The sequence below is a fragment of the Pleurodeles waltl genome, chromosome 12 (assembly GCF_031143425.1).
Source record: "Pleurodeles waltl isolate 20211129_DDA chromosome 12, aPleWal1.hap1.20221129, whole genome shotgun sequence".
NCBI lineage: Eukaryota > Metazoa > Chordata > Amphibia > Caudata > Salamandridae > Pleurodeles > Pleurodeles waltl.
In genome coordinates, this window is record NC_090451.1 from 203,207,879 (window position 1) to 203,231,153 (window position 23,275).

Consider the following 23,275-nt stretch of genomic DNA (forward strand, 5'->3'; position numbering starts at 1 on the left):
CATTATGGTGCTGTGGAGTTCGTGTAAAACAGACTCCCAGACCATATACTCTTATGGCTACCCTGCACTTACAATGTCTAAGGTTTTGTTTAGACACTGTAGGGGCACAGTGCTCATGCACTGGTACCCTCACCTATGGTATAGTGCACCCTGCCTTAGGGCTGTAAGGCCTGCTAGAGGGGTGTCTTACCTATACTGCATAGGCAGTGAGAGGCTGGCATGGCACCCTGAGGGGAGTGCCATGTCGACTTACTCATTTTGTTCTCACTAGCACACACAGGCTTGTAAGCAGTGTGTCTGTGCTTAGTGAGGGGTCTCTAGGGTGGCATAAGACATGCTGCAGCCCTTAGAGACCTTCCTTGGCATCAGGGCCCTTGGTACTAGAAGTACCAGTTACAAGGGACTTATCTGAATGCCAGGGTGTGCCAATTGTGGATACAATGGTACATTTTAGGTGAAGGAACACTGGTGCTGGGGCCTGGTTAGCAGGGTCCCAGCACACTTCTCAGTCAAGTCAGCATCAGTATCAGGCAAAAAGTGGGGGTAACTGCAACAGGGAGCCATTTCTTTACACAAGCCCCCCCCAGCCCACAGGCCAGGAGACTCAGCCCAAGCTGGGAGAGTCTTCCTAGTCTGTCAGGCGAGGAAGAGTAGGAGAAATAGGCTGGTTAGTTGCAGGGCCTACTCTGCCTTACATCCTTCTGTTCAGGTCATTCCCTTTGGGGAACTGACCCACTTCCACAGTGATAGGACCTAGTCTGAATTGCCTCTTGTCTGCTTCTTCAATGTCTCCACCCATTCTTTTTATTTTGGGTTTAGAGGTATCCACCTCTGCTAATCTTATCTTAGCCAGGGTCATCCCTAGCTTACCCAAAGAGGTTACCCAGAGCTGGAGTAACCCCACCATGACCAACAGGGTCAGGGGGCCTAACTTGCTATTTGGCATGGGGTCAGACCACCATGCTAAGGATAGTGCAGCCATAAAGGCTAACACCCAGCAGAGGCCACTGACAGCTGTCAGTGCCCAGAACCACACCTTTAGCTCTTCACCTAAAAGGGAAGGGGCTAAGTTACAGGCCTCTTTGGGTTCAGGTTGCCTGTCTGCTGTATTAGAGTGGGGGGTTACCACATCTTGTAGTAAACACCCTTCTTCCACTCTTTCTTCTGTTAGCTGAGGAGCCACCCACTCAGGTTTAACAGTTGCCTGACTAGCCAGGACTTCTTGTGGGTCAGGTTGGACTTTATCAGGGCCATTTTTGGAGTTCTCCCCTACTGGAGCAGAATCTCCTTGGCTTGCTGTAACCTTGGCTAAAGGTTGTCCACCCTTCCTACTCTGTTTTCTTTTCTTCTTCTTCTGGGGCCTGCTGGCATTTACTGCAGAGGCAGGACTTCCAGAATCCTTGGGAGAGGACTGGCACTGGACCAGTTCCTCTCTTGGGCTCTGACTAACCTCTGGGTAGTCATTTCCAAGGAGACAATCAAGGGGGAGGTCTGTACTGACTACTACCCTTTTCCAGCTAAGAGTGCCACCCACTTCTATGGGCACTAAAGCCACAGGCCTCTTAGTGACCCTGTCTAGGCTAACTCTTACCCTGGCCGTCTCACCTGGGATGTACTGGTTTGAGAGCACCAGCCTGTCATGCACAATAGTGTGACTGGCACAAGTGTCTCTCAGGGCAGTGGTTGGGATTCCATTCACCAGTAGGTGGTGGAAGTGTCTACTTCCCTCTGGAATCTCCAACTCACCTGTTGGGCCCTGTTTCCAGTTGAAGGCTAGGAAGACCTCCTCATCTGAGGAGTCATCTCCCATGGCTACACTGGTTACCCCAGGAATTTTGTTCTGGGGTTTGTTTTTGGGACAAGAAGTGTCCTTGGTGTGGTGCCCAGACTGTTTACAGTTGTGGCACCATGCCTTAGTGGCATCCCAGTTCTTACCCTGGTACCCACCTTTGTTTTGGGTTGTGTCCTGGGGCCCACCCACCTGTTCTGGTTTTTGGGGGCCTACAGAGGACTCTTTTTCTTTGTTTCTAGTGTCACCCACTTTCTCCTGGGGAGTTTTTGTAACCCCTTTCTTTTGGTCACCCCCAGTGGAAGTTTTGGTTACCCTAGTCTTGACCCAGTGGTCTTCCTTCTTTCCCAATTCTTGGGGAGAAATTGGACCTAGGTCTACCAGATACTGATGCAACTTTTCATTGAAGCAGTTACTTAAAATGTGTTCTTTCATAAACAAATTATAAAGCCCAACATAGTCACACACTTCATTTCCAGTTAACCAACCATCTAGTGTTTTTACTGAGTAGTCTACAAAATCAACCCAGGTCTGGCTCGAGGATTTTTGAGCCCCCCTGAATCTAATTCTATACTCCTCAGTGGAGAATCCAAAGCCCTCAATCAGGGTACCCTTCATGAGGTCATAAGATTCTGCATCTTTTCCAGAGAGTGTGAGGAGTCTATCCCTACACTTTCCAGTGAACATTTCCCAAAGGAGAGCACCCCAGTGAGATCTGTTCACTTTTCTGGTTACACAAGCCCTCTCAAAAGCTGTGAACCATTTGGTGATGTCATCACCATCTTCATATTTTGTTACAATCCCTTTGGGGATTTTTAGGATGTCAGGAGAATCTCTGACCCTATTTAAGTTGCTGCCACCATTGATGGGACCTAGGCCCATCTCTTTTCTTTCCCTTTCTATGGCTAGGAGCTGCTTTTCCAAAGCCAATCTTTTGACCATCCTGGCTAACAGGGGGTCATCCTCACTGAGAGCATCCTCAGTGATTTCAGAAATGCTGGACCCTCCTGTGAGGGAAGCAACATTTCTGACTATCATTTTTGGAGACAGGGCTTGAGAGGCCCTGGTCTCCCTATTTAGGACTGGAAGGGGGGAATTGCCCTCCAAGTCACTAATTTCTTCCTCTGTGAAGTCATCCTCAGAGGGGTTGGCTTTTTCAAACTCTGCCAACAGCTCCTGGAGCTGAATTTTGGTAGGTCTGGAGCCAATGGTTATTTTCTTTATATTACAGAGAGACCTTAGCTCCCTCATCTTAAGATGGAGGTAAGGTGTGGTGTCGAGTTCCACCACATTCATCTCTGTATCAGACATTATTTTGCTAAAAGTTGGAAGACTTTTTAAAGAATCTAAAACTGTTTCTAGAATCTAATTTCAAACCTTTAACAAACTTTTAAACTCTAAAAGACAATGCTAAACAGGGACTTAACACACAAGGCCCTAGCAGGACTTTTAAGAATTTAGAAAAATTTCAAATTGCAAAAATGAATTTCTAATGACAATTTTGGAATTTGTCGTGTGATCAGGTATTGGCTGAGTAGTCCAGCAAATGCAAAGTCTTGTACCCCACCGCTGATCCACCAATGTAGGAAGTTGGCTCTGTATGCACTATTTCAAAGTAAGGAATAGTATGCACAGAGTCCAAGGGTTCCCCTTAGAGGTAAGATAGTGGCAAAAAGAGATAATACTAATGCTCTATTTTGTGGTAGTGTGGTCGAGCAGTAGGCTTATCCAAGGAGTAGTGTTAAGCATTTGTTGTACATACACATAGACAATAAATGAGGTACACACACTCAGAGACAAATCCAGCCAATAGGTTTTTGTATAGAAAAATATCTTTTCTTAGTTTATTTTAAGAACCACAGGTTCAAATTCTACATGTAATATCTTATTCGAAAGGTATTGCAGGTAAGTACTTTAGGAACTTCAAATCATCAAAATTGCATGTACACCTTTCAAGTTATTCACAAATAGCTGTTTCAAAAGTGGACACTTAGTGCAATTTTCACAGTTCCTAGGGGAGGTAAGTATTTGTTAGGTTAACCAGGTAAGTAAGACACTTACAGGGCTTAGTTCTTGGTCCAAGGTAGCCCACCGTTGGGGGTTTAGAGCAACCCCAAAGTCACCACACCAGCAGCTCAGGGCCGGTCAGGTGCAGAGTTCAAAGTGGTGCCCAAAACGCATAGGCTAGAATGGAGAGAAGGGGGTGCCCCGGTTCCGGTCTGCTTGCAGGTAAGTACCCGCGTCTTCGGAGGGCAGACCAGGGGGGTTTTGTAGGGCACCGGGGGGGACACAAGCCCACACAGAAATTTCACCCTCAGCAGCGCGGGGGCGGCCGGGTGCAGTGTAGAAACAGGCGTCGGGTTCGCAATGTTAGTCTATGAGAGATCTCGGGATCTCTTCAGCGCTGCAGGCAGGCAAGGGGGGGATTCCTCGGGGAAACCTCCACTTGGGCAAGGGAGAGGGACTCCTGGGGGTCACTTCTCCAGTGAAAGTCCGGTCCTTCAGGTCCTGGGGGCTGCGGGTGCAGTGTCTCTCCCAGGCGTCGGGACTTTAGGTTCAAAGAGTCGCGGTCAGGGGAAGCCTCGGGATTCCCTCTGCAGGCGGCGCTGTGGGGGCTCAGGGGGGACAGGTTTTGGTACTCACAGTATCAGAGTAGTCCTGGGGTCCCTCCTGAGGTGTTGGATCGCCACCAGCCGAGTCGGGGTCGCCGGGTGCAGTGTTGCAAGTCTCACGCTTCTTGCGGGGAGCTTGCAGGGTTCTTTAAAGTTGCTGGAAACAAAGTTGCAGCTTTTCTTGGAGCAGGTCCGCTGTCCTCGGGAGTTTCTTGTCTTTTCGAAGCAGGGGCAGTCCTCAGAGGATGTCGAGGTCGCTGGTCCCTTTGGAAGGCGTCGCTGGAGCAGGATCTTTGGAAGGCAGGAGACAGGCCGGTGAGTTTCTGGAGCCAAGGCAGTTGTCATCTTCTGGTCTTCCGCTGCAGGGGTTTTCAGCTGGGCAGTCCTTCTTCTTGTAGTTGCAGGAATCTAATTATCTAGGGTTCAGGGTAGCCCTTAAATACTAAATTTAAGGGCGTGTTTAGGTCTGGGGGGTTAGTAGCCAATGGCTACTAGCCCTGAGGGTGGGTACACCCTCTTTGTGCCTCCTCCCAAGGGGAGGGGGTCACAATCCTAACCCTATTGGGGGAATCCTCCATCTGCAAGATGGAGGATTTCTAAAAGTTAGAGTCACCTCAGCTCAGGACACCTTAGGGGCTGTCCTGACTGGCCAGTGACTCCTCCTTGTTTTTCTCATTATCTTCTCCGGCCTTGCCGCCAAAAGTGGGGCCTGGCCGGAGGGGGCGGGCAACTCCACTAGCTGGAGTGTCCTGCTGGGTTGGCACAAAGGAGGTGAGCCTTTGAGGCTCACCGCCAGGTGTGACAATTCCTGCCTGGGGGAGGTGTTAGCATCTCCACCCAGTGCAGGCTTTGTTACTGGCCTCAGAGTGACAAAGGCACTCTCCCCATGGGGCCAGCAACATGTCTCGGTTTGTGGCAGGCTGCTAAAACTAGTCAGCCTACACAGATAGTCGGTAAAGTTTCAGGGGCCACCTCTAAGGTGCCCTCTGGGGTGTATTTTACAATAAAATGTACACTGGCATCAGTGTGCATTTATTGTGCTGAGAAGTTTGATACCAAACTTCCCAGTTTTCAGTGTAGCCATTATGGTGCTGTGGAGTTCGTGTAAAACAGACTCCCAGACCATATACTCTTATGGCTACCCTGCACTTACAATGTCTAAGGTTTTGTTTAGACACTGTAGGGGCACAGTGCTCATGCACTGGTACCCTCACCTATGGTATAGTGCACCCTGCCTTAGGGCTGTAAGGCCTGCTAGAGGGGTGTCTTACCTATACTGCATAGGCAGTGAGAGGCTGGCATGGCACCCTGAGGGGAGTGCCATGTCGACTTACTCATTTTGTTCTCACTAGCACACACAGGCTTGTAAGCAGTGTGTCTGTGCTGAGTGAGGGGTCTCTAGGGTGGCATAAGACATGCTGCAGCCCTTAGAGACCTTCCTTGGCATCAGGGCCCTTGGTACTAGAAGTACCAGTTACAAGGGACTTATCTGAATGCCAGGGTGTGCCAATTGTGGATACAATGGTACATTTTAGGTGAAGGAACACTGGTGCTGGGGCCTGGTTAGCAGGGTCCCAGCACACTTCTCAGTCAAGTCAGCATCAGTATCAGGCAAAAAGTGGGGGGTAACTGCAACAGGGAGCCATTTCTTTACATCGCCCAACTACCCAACCTGGGTAACGCAGCCAGTTGGATTGTTACTATATCGAAGTGATGGACCCCTCCATTCAGACGGAATATTCGACCATTAGACAATGAAAGTTAGTTGTGGCCCAATGGCCAGAGAGCAGGGCGGCGGCCGGCCCCGCTGTATGTTTCAATGTATGTCTGGTGGCCTCATGTGAGGCCATGTCCTCCCGCGAGGAGACGTTAATTATTATCCAAGTATGGGGGATTGGCTCAGGTTGTCGCCGGCTGATGTCTGCACCGGGGAACGAGAGCCCGGAGTCCTCGCCCCATTCACATCTGATGAGGGCCCGTCTCCCCTCCAGGGTCCCGTCCGGCCAGGCTCCCGGACCCCTTCTTCTCCCCCCTTCTTCTCCCCCTTTCTGGACCTGGTGCGCTTGCGACCTCTCCGCGGGGCCAGTCGGGGACCAGGGTCCTCCCGGGCAGCAGCGCCCGTCCCCGGCGGGCCTTTCCGGCTCCCGATCCCCTCCTCCGTCAACCAGTTCCATGCCTCCTCAGGCGAGTCGAAGAAGAATGTTTTGTTGGCCATGATGACCTTTAGGCGTGCAGGAAAGAGGAGCATGTATGAAAGTTGCATCGCCCGTAGCTTCTGTTTGACTTGCTCAAAGGACTGGCGACGGGCTGGACCTCTCTGGTGTAGTCAGGAAATACTAAGATCTTATCATTGTTCCAGCAGAGGTTGGTAACCCGTCTGGTCTCTCTCAGGATGTTGTCCCGGTCTTTAAAGTTTAAAAAACGCACAATAATGGGTCTTCTGGGGCCTCCAGAAGGAGGTCGCGGGGCCAGGGCCCTGTGGGCCCGCTCGATGGCGAACTATGGCGAAAGTACGTGCTCCGGCATCCAGGTTTTGATCTATTGTTCCAAGAACTCGGATGTTTTGTTTTCATCAGCGCCTTCTGGAAATCCTATGAATCAGAGGTTGTTGCGGCGGGATCGATTTTCCGCGTCTTCGGCACGCCGGTGCAGTTCTCCAGTGCGGGACAGCAGCTGGGTTACTTTTGGTCCGGAGGTCGGCCAGGTCGTCTTCAGTCTGCGAAACGCGGGCCTCCACAGGGGTGATACGACCCACTGCGTTCCTGAGGTCCTGTCTAATAAGGCCGACGTCCTCTCTGACCTCACCAATTTTAGTCGTGACGGCGAGCTGCAAGGTCTGAATCGCTTGTAGGATGGCGTTTACCCCGTCTGGCGAGGCGGGGTCCCCGACGGGGGCATCTCCGCTTAGTGGCCGGCGCTGTGAACTGGTCAATCTTTGGTTGGGAGGTTGATGGGTGTTTTGATGCTTTATCTTTGCCCATGGCTTCGCGGGGGGCTCTCAACGCCGCACCGGTGCCTCGCGCGGTTCCGCTCTTGAAGTTCTTTCTCCACTGGTTTCCAGGGCCTCAGAAGGGCAAATGTTCAGACCACCAGAGCAGGGGGTGTCAGGCAGGGCAACGAGACACACCGCTCTGCCGTCGCCAGGGGGACCGGTGGGCCCCGGGGTCCCCACTCCCCTAGACGTAAGATCAGGGTGTGAAACGGGCCTCGCATTCAGCCCCAGAAGTCCACCTCAGTCCGTCTCGGGCCAAAACCCCGGATTCGACAGAGGCTATCAGACAACTTCACTCTGAGACTGGACTCAGCCAAGAATCCCGGCCAGCAATCCACAAGCCTGGCCCACAGGCTCAGGCAAATGTCTCTGTTAACCCCCGCAGCGCCAGAGCAGGTCGCCCCGTCATCACCCATCTCTGCTGTCTTGATTTCCTTTCCTAATCCAAGGGGGGGGAACCCCCAGTCGTCCCACACAGGGCGGCCCCAGCAGAAAGAGGCCGCAGCTCAAGGGGCCCCACAGCCGAAGCCCGCCGAGTCGGGCTCCAATCCAGGAGAAAGGTGTCACTCCCCTGGGTGCCCCACCTGCAAGAAACCTCGCGTTGTTGTTTCTGGGGGGCGGCCGATTGCCCCCCCCCCCCCCTTCTTCCAGTGTCCCGCGGGGTCTGCCCGGCCCCCGCTCCCTCTCGTGCGTGTCAGGGCTCTCCCTCCAGGCTCACGCCCCGGGGGCACTCCGCGCGGGTCCGTGCACCCCTCCAACGGGGCCGCCCGATGGCGTTGCGCCGTGGGCCCAGATAGGTCGGTGAACCTCTCGCAGGCCGGGGCAGCTCTCAAAGCCACTAGACCTTCAGGCACCGGCCCCACCTTCCGGGGGCTGGTCCGGGGATCCCTCCATCCGGGTCCTCTCATAATGGGCTCTGTTGGAGCGCGCCGGCAGAGAAGTCGCGCGCGCCCCTCGCTTTTGGCGCTGTTCTTTACTCGGCGTCCCCTGAAGGGGAGCGCCCTTCAGTCAGCAAGGCCTCCCCCTGCCGCCATGCCAGTCACCGCGTCCGGGACCGCCCCACAGGATCACAAGCACTCCGCGGCCGCTACAAACGCTGCATCTCGTTCAGCGCCGGTCGGGGCATCCGCAGGGGGAATCGTGGCCACCGAAGGTTGTCCAGGTACGGCGATTACTTAGGGCGGATGACGGAGGGGTCCAGAGCACTTTCAAAGTGCGGCTGCCATCTTGACTCCTGAAGCCACGCCCCCGGTACTTTTTTTTAACAATTCTTTTTATTAATTTATGTGTCAGTACAATACAATACCAGAAAGCAAAGTACAGCATCACACACTACAATACAATGATCGTAATATACGAGACGGAGGGTCTCTCACTCAACAATCCCTTGAACATCTTCAGGTCCATCCACCCCGCCCATCCCTTCCCGAAAGACAGTACAGTCCCCAGTTATTAGGTCAAAGCCAGGCTCAGTTGTTACTGTACACAGGTTTCTTCTATAATTGTTCCATTTGCCCCACACTTTTATCCACTTATGATGGCGTCTCCCTCCCCTCATAAACCACTTCTTCCACAAACATGCACCAATCCATTTCACTTTTCCAGTCTTTCAGTTGTGGCGGTGACTCAGCCCGAGCCATACAATATTGCACTTTGCCACCATCAGCCCTAGGGTGACCAAGATAAGGTCTATGCGACTCAGGTCAGATACGTCCCAAATATGAAGAAGCCACCATTTATGATCAAGTTCCATATTCTGCTCACACACAGCATTAATACAGTTAATCACTACAGTCCAGTATCTCTGCAGCACAGGGCAGCTCCATAAGTGATTGTCAAAAAAGTCCACTGTTCCAAAAACAAATATGTAGATTCCAAGGTGTCTCGAATGTAATTACCCCAGAAGGATGGGCCCTCAGGTCTCCTCATCAAGCGTGCTCCACACCAGACTGGTGCTGCAATGTCTGACGGGACCCTCAATGGGGTCACGAAGCCAAACTTCTGTGCAGAACAGACGAAGCAGTGTAGGCGAGACGCACGGAAGTTTCACCTCTGTAATATGGCAAGTTGTCAGGGTGCCCTCCCTTAAAAGAACTGTGCCTCCAGATTGGGTGGTATGGGATACGTGCAGGAGCCCATTGAATAATTGAGTGAGTAGAGCCTCACTACTAGACACCTGTGCTAAAACATTATTATCATTTAATATTTTGTCTGTTTTGATTGGAGAAGGCTTTTTTGCAGTCCTGAAGAAGCGTCAATAGATCTGTTAAGACATGAGTAGGCGCGAAACATGTTGACTTATATAGTGGTATCAGAAACAGTATTCTCAACCACATTTTGCAAGAACAAAGGGTCATTATTTCCCTTAGACTCACACTTGTTTTTAACCCTGACCAACGTTCTCTGTCACTAAGTAAAGGAAGTCCCTGAGGGAAGTTGAGTCCATTTTATTTTCTTTTTTTTTTCTCTCCACTGTTTCGTCTGTTCTGCACAGAGGTTTGTCTTAGTGACCCCATTGAGGGTCCCGTCAGACATTGCAGCACCAGTCTGGCGTGGAGCAAGCCTGATGATGAGACCTGAGGGCCCTTGCTTCTGAGGTAATTACATTCGAGACACCTTGGAATCTACATATTTGTTTTTGGAACAGTGTACTTTTTTGACAATCACGTTATGCAAAGGGAGGACGTACAGTGGACCAGTTAACCTCCTTGTCCCCATTTTTTTGTGAACAGCTCCATAAGTGCCCAGAACTAAGTGGGCCCGCTCGTTCGAGAAGTAGTTGGAGAGGCCTCTTCGATGAAGAGATCAACCGTTGGCTGCCCAGATCTCTCCAGGATAACTATAATCTGCACATTTTCATCTGGAGTGGCCCTCAAAGTCTTTCTTCTGGTCCTCGTGCACCCTTGTGGCTGCCCGCAGCTCTGTGACCTGGGTCTTCAGGGTCACATTTTTAGCCTGGAGGGTTGTGACTGTGTCCACAACGTCTGTCAATCTAACTCTCATATTTCGGAAATCAGCTCTGATCAAAGTGACTTAAGTGGATACAGAGTCAATTTTGCTTTCTAAGGATGTGTGCAGTCGTGTGATCGTTGCCATAATGTCTTGGAGTGTGAGGGGTTACTCTTCCACAGGAGGCTGTGTTGCAGGTGGCGGCATTATGTGGACCTCTGTGTTGTTGACGGTCTCTATGGGTATCATTTCTCCTGTTTGGTTTGGTGGGTTGTGCGGTCTCCCTTGTCACCTGTCATTATTATCCATGTTAAGGGCCATTGGGCAACGTTATGTATCCGGGGGTGCGAGGGAAGACCTTCATCACTCCCCACCGGAGGGGGAAGTGAAAGCCACCCTGCAGCCTAACCACAACTACAGCGGCAGGTCGGTGTGTTCTCTTACTCAGCTTGCCCATGCACAGACCGCTATCTTTTCTGACTGCTTGTCGGCTCAATGGCTCCGGGAGTGGGTAGCCACAGCCCCCTCTCCCCATGTGTGAGAAATGCCCGACCTCCAGCGCCCAGAGCTGGGCCCCAACTGTGACCACAGAAGTCTCATCCCGGAGCTCGATGGTTGTTGTTGGGGCTGCGTTCCTTGTTGCACACTACTCGCAAATAGCGGCGGTCCAGGGTGCATTAGACCACGTGGATGGTACTGTCTCTCTTCATTGGGGGTGCACCAATTCTCAAGGGTTGCCCCATCAGGATTGCCTTAGTGATATGGGGCGGTGGAACTCTGAATTTGCCTCTTGTGAAAGGAAGCCAGGGTGGTTGCTGATCAGTCTCTTTACTGCCACAGATCACAGTAATATGGATGCACCTCTTCCTCCCGCCACATGGCGCCTGCTTCATTCTAGACCTGAGAGGGCCTTCAGTTGCTGCCCACCCTTGGCTTACAAGCGCCAAGCAAGGGGCGCGATGGTGATGAGCTGCACTCACCCTACTTGTTTCTTGTGCCACTTCTCCAGTAGTACTCCTTTCCACTGCGAGCAGCCAGGGCCGCACTCCCACTGGGCCTTGTCTGCCCTTCGGGCCTCTGCTGCACATGCCTGGGTCCGCTCCTTCAGGTGGTGTCACAGGCCTCATGGAGCACTCCCCGGCTTATATATCAAGTCACACCTCGTCTGGGCGATCCGCTGGGATCGTTTCTCCCCACCCACTTACTCCAGGCTGTGGCTGCTCTGCACTTCTAAGGCCCGGCCAAGTTTCCCGTCCTCGGGGCTCGTACAGTCGTTATTGGCAGATCTGCAGATTCCCCAGGTGCTGCCGCCTTTGGTACGGAGGCTCAGCTGCACCAGCGATCGGATTTTTGAGGATTAGCACGGGTGGGTTGCAAGAGCTGCTTTAGGCAGTGGCCATCTTCCCCAGCGGTCGGCCATGCCCCCCCTACTGTGTTTCTTTTGATCTTCTGCTGATTAAGCAGCTGGTAAATGAGATCAGGCTGTCTGGGAAAGTTATCATGTGGTGGCTGCTGTTTTTGGTTTTGGAGACCCATTTTCTGATAAAACCTGGCTGCCTTCTAGTCAAAGCACTCTTCTTTTTTTTGTGGTATCCTGGAAATGTTGATTCTCTCACCTGTCCTGTTTAAAGTGTTCATGCGTTTACTTGCCAGCATCCTCCAAGCACATCATGCATTTTTTTAAAGGGTGGGTGACATATAATTTGTATGCCAGATGGACAAGAGCAAAAAAAGAAGAACCATGTGTCATGACTTGTGTAAGATTTAATAAAATCAGGGCAAACTCGCACACAGTGGGACTATTAATGAACATTGGTGTTTTTCCCTGCCCCTTTCGTGTATACAGTCATCAATAACTTCAAGATGGTACTATCTATGACCCCAGGCAACAAGTAATTATTCTGCTTGTTTTATTAAGCTCCCTTTCTCGAGTAACAAATTATGTTTTTTTTAAACTCTGTGGCTCTCATCTGCTGATAGTCAAAAACCTCACATCTTTCTAGGTGGCACAGAACATAATGGTGCTGATTAGACATACAATTTATTTCAGAGCGCACTAGACAAATTAATATGTTGAGACAGCTTACTATGACATCAGTAGATTGCAGAGGATTAAGGACCGAAGGGTCTGAGCCATCTTCAATCCGAGAAAGACACCATATCACTCCCATGTTCGTTTAGGTACACTGATTGTCAAGTGGCCAGGTCTATCTTGGTTCATATCGTTCCCATTTATATGAAGAGCATGCAGAGGGAAGCTCCAATTGTTCTCTGTAACTCGTTTGCTAGATACATGCTTGTTCATCCACTGTGCTAAGACTATACTTGTAAATGTTCATTTTTTTTTGCCTGATTTTGTCAACTTTGATTTACAGCTTCTAGAATGAGCTATTTTAGGACAAATATTCGAAAAGGTACTTATTTGCTACTACCTGCTTTCCAGAGTAATACAACTTAAGAGCTCCCCCTTCATGGTCTCGTGGATCCAAGGCAGTACTGCATGTCCTGAAAAATAGTTTGAGGAGCTTGCCTTCTTTATGGAAGCATACCACATTTTCTGTCTTGCCACAATAAGCAATACTAGCAGCTTTCTGTGGTACTTGCAAAGTCCATGTTGAAGGAAAGGAGGCATTAAAAAGACACTGAAGAATTAGGTGTGGGATAGAGGAAATCTGCACTACCTTCAGCAGCCAGGTGGTTGTACGTATTGGGGTAACACACAGGCAGCTCTGGAGACTGCCACCCTTCGGTGAGAGAACAAGGCACCACTGCAGGTTAGGTCCTTGCAACCTCCCTGCATGGTTGAGCAAATTACAGCTGCTTCTGACACACATTGGCGCTTCATCACTACATACATTCATTACTTATCTGTTAAACCAGAATTTGGATTTTTCCTTGAGATGGTGCGGTTTGTCACCTGATCACAGAAGTGAGGTGATAAGTGAAGAGCAGTATTATGTAGTTCTCAAAAACTCCAGCACCGTCTAAGAAGACTGGATGTCTTGTGTGATAGAACTTGTTCTGAAAAGGCCAGATTATTCTCTTTAAGTTTAATCTGTTCTTTGTTCTTTTGATTTCTTTTAGGACTAGTGAGAAGCTAGGTGTCACTCCCAGAAAAATGAACGCTTCTGCTTATGTAATGGACCGTTGTCTTCTATGCATGTGTTCTCTGGACACTCATTTTGGTATGTAGGTATTTTCATCTTCTATTCAATACAGTCCTCCCCTTACGTTAAATGTGTCCTGTGTCTCTTGAGGGGATTCAACAGATACGTTATGATCCTTTCTATTAAGCACATCTACTATTGTATTGTATGGCAACATTTATGTTTGTTTTATAAAGCACATCTCTCACACCTCTGGAGTGTCATGGCACTGGCCTAGTGGATCTAAGTTAAAATTAAAGAGCAGCAGTGACAACATGGAGCCCTGCGGGACTCCAAGTTTACATTTTCTCTGTGAAGATTCATGGATTTTAATTTGTTTGGGGGAAAACTGTTCGACAGAAAGTCCTTAAACAGTTTTAAAGATGTTCCACCTAACCCTATCTTTCCAAGCGTGATCAGACAAGTAGTGTGATTTACGGTGCAGAAAGCCACTATTGAATCAAGCAGTATCCGAGCAGTGGGTGTATCGTCATCTGCCATACCCCTTAGCTCATCTAGCACAGATCAAATTGTCTGTTATGTACTATGTCCTTCTCTGAAACCCATCTGTGCAGGCGATTCTTTGCAATCACATAGCTCAGTATTTGCTGAAATACTGCAGTTTCCAAGATTTTACTAGGGAACGGCAATTGAGAGATTGGTCTGTAGTTTGAGAGTATTTCCAGTCTTTTTAGGATCGAGCTTGCAAGTGCATGCACTAGCGCCTGTGACTGGTTTGCAAGACTCTGTTGTGTGAAGGGCTTGGAGCCAGCCTGTTGCTTACTATCTGTTGGCTTCTTTACAGCCTCATAATTCGTCACTTCAGGCCAAACAAGATTTCCGTTCCTCCTTGTGGAGCAGGGAATCAAGCACTGATTGATTCAACTTAATCCGTGCCTGTCTGCTGCTCCAGATGTCATTGAGGTACTATTTTGTTCTGTTTAACTTCTAGTGCCCTGAAAACAGAAGGCTTGTGACTGGAAAAACGTGCGCAGCAGAACAAACAAAATTGCCAAGTTTTAATTTGTCTAGCTAACTTTCTTTTATTGTGCCAAATCATCTTTTCTCTCTTTGTGCGCATGTTTTTTGTTTTGTGTTCGCTCATGGCACTGTTCTCAAGAGATGACAATTATCTTGTTCTAAATATTGCAAATCAACACGGTTTCTTTATTATGTGTAATTTCCGAAATTAAACATAATTGTGCAGTACACCCCACTCCGCCCTACATCACCACACACCAGTTTACCCCACTCCAATCCAAACCAAATAGCCACTCCAGTTCTCCTAACCCACCCCAATCTAATCTGCCCCACTCCAATCCAAACAATATGCCCTACTCCCATCTAGCACACTCCAGTGAGCTCCAATCCTAAACAATCTGCCCCATTCCAGTTCGGAAAAATCTGACCCACTCCAATCTGCGCTACTGCAATCCAAGACAATTTGCCCGATTCCAATTCAAACCATCTGCCCTGCTCCAATCTGCCTCATTCCAATCTGACCCATTTAATCCAGAACAATCTGCCGAATTCCAGTCTGCCCCACTCTAACCCAAAACAATCTGTCCCACTTGAATCTGCCCCACTCCAATCCAAAACAGTATGCCCCAATCCAGTCTACTCCACCCCTATCCCATCCAGTCCACCTCCCCCTATCCACCCCACTACAAGCCACCCTAATACAGTCTGCCCCACTCCAGTCTAAAATAATCTGCCCCACTGTAGTCTGCCCCACTCCATTCCAAAACAATCTGTCCCACTCCAACCCGCCCCACTCCAATCCAAAAGTGTGCCCCACTCCAATGCAAAAGAGTCTTCTCCACTCCAGTGCAAAAGAGTTTGCTCCACTCCAATCCAAAACAGTCCGCTCCACTCCAATCCATTTCAATCTGCTCCTCTCCTTTCTGCCCCACATTTATTCAAAACAACCTGCCCCACTCCAACCCTGCCCAACTCCAATCCCAGACAATCCACTCCAATCCAAAACAATCTGCCCCAATCGAATTTGCCCCACTCAAATCCACCTCAGCAGTTCACCTTACTCCAATACACCACATTCCACCCCTCTTCAATCCAGTCCATCCCACACCATTCCACCCAGTTCAGGCCAGTACAATATATCCCACTTCAATCCAATACACTTTACCTCAATCCAGTCCAGTCGACCGCACCCCACCCCACCCCACCCCACCCCACTCCACTCCAATCCAATCCAACCCACTCCAATCCATCCCATCCCACCCCACCCCATTCCAGTCCAGTCCAACACACCCTTCTCCAATCCACCCCACCCCACCACACTCCAGTCCATCCCACCCCATTCCAATCCAGTACACCCGAGTCCACCACACTCACTCCAAACCACCCCACTCCAAGTGCACTCCAATCCAGTCCACCTGACTCCAGTCCATCCCCCTCCAATTCGCCCCACTGCAATCCAATTCACCCCACGCCAATCCAATTCACCCCACACCAATTCAATCCAGTGCACCTCACCTCAGTGCAATCCACCATACCCCACTCTAACCACTCCATTTCAGTGCACTCCACCCTACTTCAATCCATTCCAATCCACCCCAACCCATACCAGTTCAGTCCACTCCTCTCCAATCCCGTACTCCAGTCAACCCTACTCCAATCCACCCCAATTAAATACATAGCACTGCAGCCCACCACACCCCAATCCAATCCATACCACCCCATTTCAGTCCACCCCACTGTAATCCACCCCACTCACTCCAATCTACCACTGTACTCCATTCCACCCCACTCTATCACAATCCAGTCCACTCCACCCCAACTCCATTTAGTCCACTTCACTCCAAAACATTCAGCCCACTCTACTCCAATCCACCCCAATCCAATCTAGTTTTTCCAGTCTTCTCCAATCCAGTCCACCCCACCCCACTCAAATCCAATCCACCCCAGCTCTGTCACTCAAATCCAATCCACCCAACCCAGTCCAGACTAATCCACCTCAATCCAATCCACTGCACCCCATTTCAGTCCACAGCACTGGGTACATTCTGATTACCTGTTGCTAAAATGTATTCTTTGAAAGACTTGTTTTATCTTAAACACTATATCATTTTGTGGCAGCCTTTCTTATACTCAGCCCACTGGAATTATGTGATTCTGCAGCAGGTGCGATTTCTGCATAATTTTGGCTTTTCTGCATTTGTCATAGAATCTGCCGTCTGCTACCAAATCTGCAGATTTTAGCAGAAAAATTGTGTTTGATGGCATGTGTGGCTGTAGATACACATGCTCTGCATACTCCTGCCATCTAGTGTTGGTTCCGGGGTGGCGCAAGCTGTTTTTAGTCGAGGAAGTGTTATGAGTCACAAGTTCGAGTGACTCCTCCTCTCGGTGATAGTGCGCATGGGCATCGACTCCTTTGTTAGATTGTTTTACCTCATGTGGGTGAGAAAGGAGTGTAAGAAAAATATAGAGTAAAAGATGTACATGCAAGTGTAAATACATATGTAAAAACATATACAAATATAATGTAGCTGCAATGGCCACAGGCGTCCGGGGAGGAGAGAGGGCACATTTGATTCTACAGCACTGCATGCCACGAACAGATGCTTACTGGGTAAATACCATTTTCCTTTTGGCATATGTGGCTGTAGATATACATGCTCTGCACAGACTGTAAAGCAGTCCCTCCATAAAAACGGTGGCTAGCCTGTAAGAGTTGCAGTTGGCTGGAAAAGTGTTCATAGCACTGCAATGGGCATCAACTCCTTTGTTAAATTACTTTCTGTCTGCCGTCGGGTTCAGACTTGTGTCATCGCTCCGTCTTTGACTTGCCACGGTTCAAAATATTTCTTCTATCTTACCCTCTTTCAGCAGTATTGTTTTCCAAATGTGCTTCTTCCACCCTAGCGCTCGTTTCGAATCGTAAGTCCGGGCTCCAACCGCGCACTGTACGGGGAGTCTACACCTGACTCAGGCTTATCTTCCATGCGGCACCGCCGAATATGCTGAGCTGACTCCATTCAGTTTCTCCCTTAAGTGCCACACATAATTTCCACACACAGACAAACATCTGGTGTGTAATCTCTGCCTCACTCCCGATCATCAAGAGGCTACCTGTGACACATGTAAGTTGTTCCGAGCGAAGAAGACGCTTCGGGACCGAAGAGCATGTCAATTGGAAATGTGGCACAGGACTCCAGATGACCCTCCAGACATCTTTGGGGAGGTAACACACACACAGGCAGAGCCCCAGCAGGAGGATGAGGCTCTTTTCATCCAGGACTCTTCTGACACTGACGTTTAATCAGACACCGAGAGTCATGAGATTACCTCTGTGCAATCCGGGTGTAAATTGACCCCTTTTTTCCATCCCAAGACTCTCAAAAGACCCCTTCTGGAAGTCGCCGGTCTGCCACTGCCACCAGGCCATGGTCTAAATCGGAAGGATACTGTGGCCGCCCCACCTTTGGGCTCAGCACTGAAAACAACTGCCAAGATCAAGCCATCATCTTCGGCTTCGATCTCCTCATCGGACCGAGAGATTGTCTCCGTCTCTATTCGAGCTTCGGCTCCGAACCAAACACCTTCAGCCTCCCTGACCGCTTTAGATCGAAAGGACGCCTAGTTCCATATTCCCATCTACCCTGCACACAGAAAATACCTAAGGTTCGTCATTGCGGGCAAACATTACCAGTTCAAGGTCCTGCCCTCTGACCCCCAGGGTCTTCAAAAAGTGTTTAGCAGTATTTGCTGCACACATCAGAAGACAGATCATCCACGTGTTCCCCTATTTAGACAACTGGTCCATAAAAGCCACTGCCTTACAACAGTCCCAACATCATACCCAGTTGGCAGTGGATCTCCTTCACACTCTGGGTTTTACTCTCAACTTCTTCTAGGGGCTATCCTGAATCCGGAGTGGGGGTTGACATACCCCAACCTGGTCCATATCCAAAGTTTCCTGTCTCTTCTCCCTCATTTTCAGGAGAATCATAGTTACAAAGTGTAGGAAGCTGGCTCTGTATATGGTGCACTAAAAAGAAGTGCACAATGCAGAGAGTCCAGTGGATCCCCAATTAGTTTGCAGAGGCAAAAGTAGGTAGGACTTGTGCTGTATTTTGTGGTTGTGTGGGCAAGCCGTTATCAGAGAGTAGTGCTAAGCATTTGTTGTTCTCAGAGGCAATAAATGGGACACACACTCAAATAATAAATCAAAGACCATTTAGAAAAATAACACTCCTTTTTTTATATACTTTAAACCAGAGAACTACATTATAAGGTAAGTACATTTTCAAGCATGAATCCGTTTTAGTTTAAAAAATCGACACTTAGTCCAGTTTCAGAGTTCTTCAGTGTTAACCTATGAGAGGAAAACACAGTCCGCAAACGAGCACTTGTTGGAGACTCACTGGATCAATCTTGTAGACTTAAGCTAAGTACTGAACAAGGGTCAGGGCCACACCATTAGGTCACTCCAGGCAGCACTGGGGCGGCAGATTATAGAGATGCAGTACGCATCCGTTTCCATGGATTTAGGTTGCAGGATCCAGCTAGGGCGATAGTTGGCGGCAACCAGCAGGTAGGTCACAAACCTGGGGTGCTCTGGGATGTAGGTGCACCTTTGGTCCTCTTCACCAGAGCCCGGGGGCAATGGAAGGGGTGGTGTTCTTGGGCATCAGGTTTCCTTGTCCAGGAGCACTTGTAGTTGGTGGGTCCTGTGGTCTGAGGCTGCGGGTGTAGTCGGGGAGTCCAAGAATGGTGAAACCACAGTGGACTCGAGCTCAGGAGAGCTGGGGGATGTCATTGACACCAAGGGTTCACTTCAGCTCGGGGCGGCAGCAGGTGCAGTGGTTGCTTTAGGTGTTGGTTTCTGTCACTGTAGTAGCTGCAGGAGAGGAGGACCTCCATGCAGAGGTTTCAGACAACTTCGGGGAGTCCAGGAGGGGTGAAACAACGATCGACTCAGACTCTGGACAGCTGGGAGGCCTTGTTGGCACAGGAGGTCCACTCCCACTCTGGTCGGGTCTTTGCTGTTCCGGAGGCCACAGAGTCCTTTCTTTGGAGTGGTTAGGGAGGAGACCCGCTGCTCATGGGAGACTTGAGTCTTTTTTTGACTCAAGTCTCCCTTTTTTGAAGGCTGGCATTCCTTCTAGGTTTCTGGAGGTTCAGCTGCAGGACGAGGCGTCTTTTGGTGCAGAGTCTGCCGAGGAGCGCAGACAGGCCGGAGGGATTGGCACCAGGTCACTGGCATGTAGTGGGCACACCTCCTAATCTGCCCAATTTTCCTGCCTGTTCTGCTGCCAAAAGAGGGAACAGACTGGGGTGTTGGGGTCGGTCATCTCGGCCATTTGGAGACACCTGAGTCGCATTTTAAAAGCAGCCAGGCCTTTGAAGCTTCTGACAATGGAATGCCAATCCTGCGTGGAGGAGCTGTCAGCACCCCTGCCAGTGCAGGCTTTTGTCTCTGGGCCCTGAAAGGGGGGGGTTAGGGGGAGTCATAACTGGTCAGTTAACACACTAGTAACTGGTAGGTTTTCAGGGGGTACCTCTAAGGTACCTTCTGTGTTCATTTATCAATAAATTCCTCACTGGAATGAGTGAGGGTTTATTAATGTGAGATGTTTCATACCAAACATCCCTTCGTTCAGAGAAGCCGTCATGTAGCTGGGAAACTCGTAGTGACCAGTGTCCAGCACATATATTTAAAATGGTTTCCCTGTACACTTTCTATGTCTAAGCAAAGACAGAGACGTAGCAGGGGCATTTTTTCTCATGCATATATGCCCTCACATGTGTCCTGATGCACCCTGCCTTAGGCGTGACTTACACCTGGCACATGCAGTGGTAGGGGACCTGGCACACAGGGGTGTGTGACTGGTCGTGTTTTCAATTTTACTTGCACCAACACACGGTGGCAGCACTGTGTGGGTTTGGTGAGAGGTCCATGGGGTTGGCACAACTGGTGCTGCAGCCCTCGGGGAGCTTCCTTAGTACCCTAGACACCAGGGTTACCATTTACGAGGGACTTACAAAGGGTGCAAAAGAGTGTGCCAGTTATGGAGAAGATCTGTGCAGTTTTGGGAAAGAGCTCTGGTATTTGCTTATGCTTTTCCACCTCTCCTTCTTATTCCATTTCTGGTTCGGAGGATCAGGTAAATGTCCCTTACCATGATCCTTGTAGCCCCCACTTGGGCGTGTCACCCGTGGTTCACCACAGTCCTAGACTTATCGGTAGTTCCCCACAAGAAGATTCCCAACAGTCCATACCTTCTCACTCAAATTAAGGACAAATTAGATATCCAGACCCCAAGCCATTCAACCTTGCGATATGGCTTCTGAGGTCATAGTTTGGTTACTTAGGATTGCCTATGGAATGCATAGACATTCTCAGGGGAGCCTGTAAACCCACAACTCAAACCTGCTATGCTGCAAAATGGAAGCATTTTGTTTGCTACTGCCAACCCAAACAGATTGGCTCATGAAAGCTACTGTTCAAGACTTTTTTTTATTTGCTCCACTTACAGAAAGAAAATCAAGCACACATCTCCATTCGCCTACATCTTGCAGCTATAGCGGCATATCTACAGAACAGACAACATATGTCTTTGTTCAAAATCCCAGTCGTTGAGGCTTTCATGGAAGGCCATAAACTAGTTATTCCACCTTGAGTTCCCATGTACCCTCATAGAACCTTAACATTGTGCTCAACAGACCCTTGGGCCCACCCTTTGCACTACTCCAGTCATGTCCTCTTCAATACCTTTCTTGGAAGATAGCTTTCTTAGTCGCTATCACATCAGTCAGGTGCGTCAGTGAGCTCTAGGCATTAACCTTGGAAGAGGGATAAGGTAGTCCTTCGTACTAGCCCTAAGTTCCTGCCTAAAGTGATTTTGCAATTTCACATAAACCAGTCCATTGAACTACCCGTTTTCTTTCCGCAACCTGACTGTTGCAGAAAGAGCTCTCCAGACTCTAGATGCTAAAACAGCACTCATGTTTTACATTGACAGAACCAAAGAGAAAAACTAAATGGCTTTGTAGCTTTTTCACTACCTCACAAAGGCAGTCCAATATTAAAAACTGGCATAACTAAATGGATAGTTACATGCATACAGGCTTGTTATGCTAAAGCAAAGAGACCATTACCTGTTACTCCTAGAGCACATGATTCTACTAGGAAAAAGGTTGCTACTATATCCTTTTTTGGAAATATCCCTATAGCTGACATTTGTAAGGCAGCTATGTGGTCTACACCACACACATTCACAAAACGCGACTGTGTGGATGCACTAGCACGTCAGCAAGCCAATGTAGGTCAAGCTGTGCTATGAACACTTTTCCAGTCGACTGCAACTCCCATAGGCTAGCCACCACTTTTATGCAGGGACTACATTACAGTCTGTGCAGAACATATGTATCTACAGCCACACATGCCATTGAATGGAAAATGTTAATTACCCAGTAAGCATCTGTTTGTGGCATGTAATGCTGTAGATTCACATGTGCTCCCCCCTCCTCCCTGGACGTCTTTGTCCATTGCAGTTACATTATATTTGTAAATATTTGTACATATGTAACTACATCTGCATGGACATCTTTCTCTATAATTTTCTTTTCTTACACTTTTTCTCATCTATCTGTGGGAAAACAATCTAACAAAGGAGTCAATGCCCATGCGCACTATCACTCGATCTTGTGACTCGAAACACTTCTTTGCAGAAAAACAACTTGCACCACTCCGGACCCAACATTAGATAGCAGGAGTATGCAGAGCATGTGAATCTGCAGCACTACATGCCACAAACAGATGCTCACTGGTTAAGTACCATTTTCCTTCTAGCTGGAACAAGTCAAGTGCTGCTAAAAAAAAGTTGCAACATGTGTCCCCACGCAGTGGAGTGACCTTTGCAAAGTTTGACTGGTCACCTTGGAATTGCACACCGTTGTATTTGGGTGTTTAATTGGTACTAATAAGGTGAAATCTTTGTCCATCCAGTGTCGCCATGTGTAAAAATGACACAAAAAATGTATGGAACACCATCACAAATGTGTGGCATTAAGTCATGTCATTTGCCTTTTCTTGCTGCATAATTTAGTCAACACTGCCCCATAATTTGATCCTCCACTTCCACAAAATTCCAGTGTCTCTGCTTACACTGTGTACAGTACAAATTAAAAGTAATGACAAATATTCGCAGTGCTTTCTGTTACAGGCTAGTACCTCATAGCACTATAAATATACATTTAGCTATTCGGAGTTGTTCCAACCAGAATTCCAATCTGTGATTCTCTGGTCTTATTCACAGACATCGGGAGTGGTCGCATTAACCACTGACGTTTTAGAACGTACAAGGCTGCCTCTCCCACTGAACAGTTTCATTTGCACTTATTTTAATTTAACACATATGCATTGTTTTATATGCAGACGTCTAAAGGTGAAAAAACAAGAAAATGCTTGTAGAATATTTTGTTCTCTTTAGCCACCTCTTTAACCCCACTACCAAAGAGCTCAGCTGCTTTTATGTACTTCAAACACTGCATGTAAATGAAGGTAGCCCGTAAATTTGACAAATTAACAGTCAGGCTTCCCGGCCATCTTCCTTTACAAGTACTTACTGAGGCATTTGTGCCCCCCCCCCGAGAATACAGCCATGGACCCCACATTTTCAAGGCCTCTGCTCTAGAACATGACCGCCATTTTTACTGATGCCGTGCAGCGAGGGTCTACATCGTTTTACTAGCAGAAGAAAATCGTTGCTTGTGAGATAATTACACTTGGCGAATTTGTGATGGTTGTTATATCCTC

The 23,275-nt window shown here is 48.9% G+C and overlaps 1 protein-coding gene across 1 annotated transcript in view; it reads left to right on the forward strand.

Moving 5' to 3' along the window:
- Window positions 1-23,275, forward strand: part of CTU2 (cytosolic thiouridylase subunit 2) — a 94,511-nt gene that overhangs the window by 47,269 nt on the left and 23,967 nt on the right. The window contains exon 11 of the mRNA XM_069217105.1: window positions 13,427-13,527. Coding sequence (XP_069073206.1) covers window positions 13,427-13,527 — 101 coding nt within the window. The remainder of the gene's footprint in view (window positions 1-13,426; window positions 13,528-23,275) is intronic.